At 43.4% G+C, this 5904-nt stretch overlaps 1 protein-coding gene across 1 annotated transcript in view; it reads left to right on the forward strand.

Moving 5' to 3' along the window:
- Cd99 (CD99 molecule) overlaps window positions 1–5904 on the forward strand; it is a gene marked incomplete in the record, with an annotated part of 38791 nt that overhangs the window by 14133 nt on the left and 18754 nt on the right. The window contains 2 exon segments of the mRNA XM_013505598.1: window positions 565–633; window positions 4825–4869. Coding sequence (XP_013361052.1) covers window positions 565–633; window positions 4825–4869 — 114 coding nt within the window.

Below are 5904 nucleotides of genomic sequence, written 5' to 3' on the forward strand. Positions count from 1 at the left end.
ACTGGCCTCGGTTTTGTCACCATCGTGGCTGCTATCCTCTTACCCCTCTGGCCACTATCTCCTCAGCACACTGGCCGCCATCTTGTTCCCACCCTGGCCTCCACCTTGTTAACGTACCTGCTGCTTGTTGTTACCCACTGGCTGCCACCTTACTACCACACCAGCCACCATTTTTCCCACACCAGCTTTCACCGCTACATTGTACTCCAATGCAGTGTACTGACCACTGTACCGCTTTCAGTCACTGTTGCCCCCATCTTGAGATCCATCAGTCCAGTTTCAACAGCGCGTCTGGCGCTCTCAATTTTCCGAAGACCAGGTCAAGCTTGTTACCTGGCTTGGCTGCCTGCTTTAGGGCCCATTGAGAGCGCTCAAGGTTAAGTGCTGCAGTTGTAACATGACGGGAAGGAACTGGCGGGTGGCCGAGGGCAGTGGCGTCCCCACCATAGCACACAACAGGCTACCGCCTCGCTCTCCTACGTGGACCCTCTGTCTGTACACTGGTGCTTTACTTCCTTAACTGAAAACCATTCCTCCCTGAAGTTCTTCCCTTTTTGCAAACAGCTGACCCAGCACCACCCAAGCAGCCTGAGCCCAGACCGAATCCAAAGCCCAAGCAGCCAGGAGCCTCTGGTAAGTCCGAGCCTCAAGCCCTTGGGTCATCTGGGGGATTTTCACAATCCGCTGACACGCGGCCTTTGCTGCGGTCCTTTCAGACGAGCATGTGACTCTCCCTGTACAGACAATTCCCACGTTTGAGGTGTAGGGAGCCTCCTTTTCAAAATGGTGTTCTTTGGGGAGGGTTTATGTTGGATTGTACCTTTCTTTACCCACTTGTCCATGGAGGTTGTCATGGAACCTCCCAAGAAATGGAATACAAGATTTAAATACACAGAGATGTGGGGGACATTCTGGTGTGCGCGTTTCCTGCGGAACAGCTACTATTCTTAAAACCTTTTGCTATAAGTGCTCAGATTGGCCTTCGGATACCTCACTATTCACATCCTAAGCGAACAGGCACTCATTTTCTCTACTGCGTCAGGGATAAAACTTCAGAATTTTAGTATTCTATTCGTTGTTTATGTGTTTGTTACAGTTTTAAACACAAAAGTATAAATGTTTCCTTTTTTTTTGTCCTTTTGAGATGGGGTCTCACTATGCAGTTCAGGCTGGCCTTGAACTCGCATTGTAGCGCAGGCTAGCCTCGAACTCGTGACAATCCTCCTGCCTCAGCCTCCCAAGAGCTGGGATTACAAGTGCATGCCACCAGGCCCCGCCTATAAATTTTTCCTATATTGTGTTGACGTTTTAAGATATATTTGTATTTATCATAGACTCATAATAATTGTACATAATTTGGGATACCATGTGGGTTTTTGTTGGCTATCTGTGTTGTATACTGATGAGATTGGGAGTTTTCATTTCAACAGGATAATTTTTCTTTTTTGTCTTTTTGAGACAGGGTTTCACTATACAGTTCAGACTGGGTTCAGACTGGGTTTAAACTCATTTTGTAGTGCAGGCTGCCCTTGAACTCGCAATGATCCTCCTGCCTCAGCCTCTTAAGTGCTGGGATTACAGGTGTGCACCACCACACCTTGCTCACAACGGAATAATTCTTAAGTAAAGCTATTAATTTTTTTCTGTGAGTGCAGGGGATTGAACCAGGGACTTTCATCCTGAGCTCCATCCCCAGAGTTTATTTTTTTTGAGTCTTGAGACATGGTGCCACTAAGTTACTGAGTTGCTCAGGCTGGGCTTAAACTTTTGATCCTCTTGCCTCAGCCTCCCAAAGTGCTGCATGACAGGTGTGTGCTACCCCACCCAGGTAAATATACCAGTATTTTGTTCATGTCGTTATTGTATATTCTGCTTATGTATGAGCCCTTTCCCATGTCACTTGGGTCTGTACCGTATGACTACTAAAGGTAATCATACACTACATACATAATTACCTGCTATATTATTTAACTTACTGAAAATGTTATGATTGCTGTGATATGACAAGATTGGAGATTGCAAAGGAAATTTAAGCCATCTTCTTACTCAGCTATATTTCTTTTGGGTGTCTTCCTAAAAGAGTTAAAGGCACCCTATGATAGTGATCACACACACCCATGTTTACAGCAGCCCAACTCATAACAGCTAAACCTGGGAAGCAGCCTCTATGTCCCTCAACAAATGCACGGATAAAGAAAGCGTGATGCTTACATACCATGGAGTACAATGCAGCCATGAAGAAGGATAAACCTGAGTCGTGTTGTAGGAAAACAGATGCACCTTGACCATAATGTTTAGTGAAGTAAAAGAGATGCACTAGCTTAAATATTGCATTTTTTTCCCTTCTATGAGAAAACCAAAGAATAAGTAAAGAGCAGAGTAAAACATAGATGATAGGAAACAAGAGGTAGATTTGGGGGAAATGGAAGAAAATCTGGGAGCAGAGAGGAGAGGAGAAGAGGCAGTGGGAAGGCTGAGGACTCGCTCAGTAAATATACTACCTCCCGAGGTGAACGCCTTTAGTGTGCACTGCAGACATACACTCACAGAAATGTAAGAGATTTTTTTCCTTAACATAGATTTCAAAAAGTTAAATTCTTCAGTTGAATGCATATACCTAGCTTTAGGATTTTGTTTTACTTTTTTTCCAAATTGTCTTCAAATTGTACCCATTCTTCCCACCTCCTGCTGTGTAGACACGGGAGTATTTCCTTCCGGTGATTTCCAACGGTGGTTATGTTATCTTAGAAAACCTCCCTGAGATATCACCCATGGATTAAGCCACTGTGATGGTAGCTTTAGCTCAGAGGTTAAAATTAAAAAACCAAACAGAAAACAAAGCAGGCCACGTGGGTACATCACTTTGCTGTGGGTATAAATTGTGACCAGCCACTTACCACAAAATCCTTTCCCCTTTCTTCTCTCCCTTGAATATTTATCACAGTACTTTTTGACCAGAGAGACTGGAAATTCTTCCTGCAGTGGGTTTTTGTATGCCCTAGTGACTTTTCTACAGTTTTAGACTTTTCCTTTTATTTTGTGAATCATTTTGTTGTTGATTTCTTTTTTCGCTTTGGGGAAAATAACAAAAGCTTTTTATTTCCACTTATTGTTAAGAACTGTGAATTGATTTAGAGTGTGGGCATCTTGCCAAGAACCAACCATTTCCCTGGGGTATAATTCACATATTGTGATCGTTTCTTTAGACGCATTTCCAAATTGTTTATTCTCCTGCTTTTACTTGCTTATATGAATACGTGTGTGTGTGTTCAACATGTGTATTACTTTTTTTCTTTTTCTTTTTTTTTTTTGTCTTTTTGGGACAAGATCTCGCTCTGCAGTTCAGGCTTGCCTTGACCTCACTCTGTAGCCCAGGCTGGTCTCGAACTTGCAACGATCCTCCTGCCTCAGCTTCCCTACTGCTGGGATTACAGGCGTGCGCCACCATACCCAGCATGTGTGTTACTTTCATGAAAAATGATTTTTATACATTTTCCCCCACAACCACCTTAAGGAGGAACACATAGTGAATTCCTTTGGCGTTCATTGATAGCTTAGCTTTTCTGACAAGATAATCAAATTATTTGCAGTTTGTTTACATTTTCTCTTTACACTTTAGTTACACTTTCATTCTCTTGCTTTGGCTAGATGAGAAAGGCTGAAAAGAGAGAGAGTGATTTTTATTCCAGAATTTAAGGCGAAGTCTAAAGAGATTCATTTTCCTATAAAAGAAATTGCCTTTTAAAAAAAAAGTCAGATCAAGAAGTTGATCCTTCCTCTTCCTTCCTTCCTTCCTTCCTCCTTCCCTCCCTCCCTCCCTCCCTCTCTCTCTTTCTTTCTTTTAGTTTGATACCCAGGACTATCTCACTGAACTACATCCTCAGCCTTTTTTGGTTGTTTCTTTTCTTTTGCTTTTTATATTGACACAGTGTCTTGCTAAACCATGTTATTGTGGGCTTGAACTTGAGGTCCTCCTGTCTCAGTCTCCCAGAGTGCTGGGATTACTGCCCTGCACCACCATGCCTGGCTAGAAAGTATTTTTCTGTTCCAATTCTCTTTGTTTCCTTAAGCAGGAACATACATGGTGTCTCATCAGGGGTGTAGGGTTGTCAGTACAGATGCTCATCTTATTTTTTCCCTGTTCTTTCATGAATGTGGACAGGTTACATAAAGGGCTGCATTTATATGAAATATGTCCTTGCTTCATGAAGTAGATTGTCTTTAGGCACAGCAGGTTATACTAAATTGATGGATTAAATGTAATGTGTATCAGCTAGCTACTGCAGCATAACAAAACACCTCCAACTTGTTATTTATGATAGTTCTGGGTTGGGCTTACTGACCTAGGCTTCTAATTACACTCATCCAAAAAAAAAAAAATGATTCTGTAGTTCCAGTTCTTTTCTGTGTTCTCTTTCCCAGGGTTAGAAAGAGAATTTTGGGTAAAATTAATTTATGAGTTTGGACACAAAAGGGGACTTAGTTTTTCAGGTTGTGTATCTCTTCTCTGAAATGCTGGCAAGTGGAAGTTTTTCATATTTGAATTTTGTTTTAAGCCTTGGAGTATTGGCGGGTACACAGTGGGATTTCTTGGGCCAGGAGTCAAGTTCCTGTGCAGGTCATGCTATATGGTGATTTTTCTCATGTGTCTATGTTTTCATTGTGACCTATGACCTGTCTCTTCACGTTGGAGTTCAAAAAAGTCATGATTTTGGAGAATTTTGGGTTTCGGGTTTTCGGATCAGGGACGCTCAGTGTGTAATAGGACATGACACAACCACTCGTTCCAGGGCGGCCAGTGACGCTGTGTGTTCTTCTTTGCAGATGGATTTTCAGACTCTGACTTGATGGATGTGGCCGGTGGAGAAGGTAGAGTGACCCTTCCTTGTGCTGTGTAGCATACACTCTCTTAGCATGCAACAGGCAGTACGACAGCTGTCTAGCTGTGTAACATACTCTCCTTTATAGTGTAGTAGGCAGTAAACCAATTTAGTAGCTGTGTAACATATAGTTCCTTAGCATGTAATGGGCAGTATGACAGCTATGTAACATACACTACCTTAGCATATAATAAGCAGTATGATAGCTATGTAGCTCTATAACATACACTCCCTTAGCATGTAATGAGCAGTATGACAACTGTGTAACTGTGTAACATACACTTCCTTAGCATGTAATGGGCAGTATGACAACTATGTAGCTGTGTAACATACACTCTCTTAGTATGCAACAGGCAGTACGACAGCTGTCTACCTGTGTACATACACTTTCTTACAGTGTAATAGACAGTTAACAAACTGTGTAGCTGTGTAACATACAGTTCCTTAGTGTGTAGCAGACCCTACAGCAGCAGTGCCGCTGTGTGCATGCAAAGCCAGTGTAGACAGAGCACAGTGACCCAGGAGCTGGCTGGTTGACATTATGGACACAAACAGTGCACTCAGAGTTTTATAGGCTACATGGCAAATCACTGGACTGGGTCCAGCAGAAGTCCTTTGATAATGACATGTCACTGGGCCGGTCCTGTCCACTTCTGCTAGCATTCAACACAAGAAGAAGGCAGAGGTAGGTGTGACCCTGTGTCTTTTGGTCATGGGGGCAGCACAAACGGAGACACCTCAGAGACAAAGGGCTGGTGGCTGGAATCTGAGTGGTGGCCACGCTTAGGAGCTTGGTAGGTCTGGTAAAACCACAGAGTCTTCAGGATGTGACTTGAGCAGTCTCCGGCCTTAGGCCAGGTCTCAGTTGACTCCAGGAGCAGGGCTGCAGTCTTCCCTAGAATGGAGAGAGGGGACACACACCCTGGCCCCCACAGGATCTGCCTGAGTCTTCTAGAGGCCACCGTAACACAGGCGATCTGAGTGGGCTGTGGTCTGGAGTTGTCATGGATGATTTGGAGGCAGA

Source organism: Chinchilla lanigera, unplaced genomic scaffold, assembly GCF_000276665.1.
Source record: "Chinchilla lanigera isolate Chin_1 unplaced genomic scaffold, ChiLan1.0 scaffold00098, whole genome shotgun sequence".
NCBI classification, from domain to species: domain Eukaryota; kingdom Metazoa; phylum Chordata; class Mammalia; order Rodentia; family Chinchillidae; genus Chinchilla; species Chinchilla lanigera.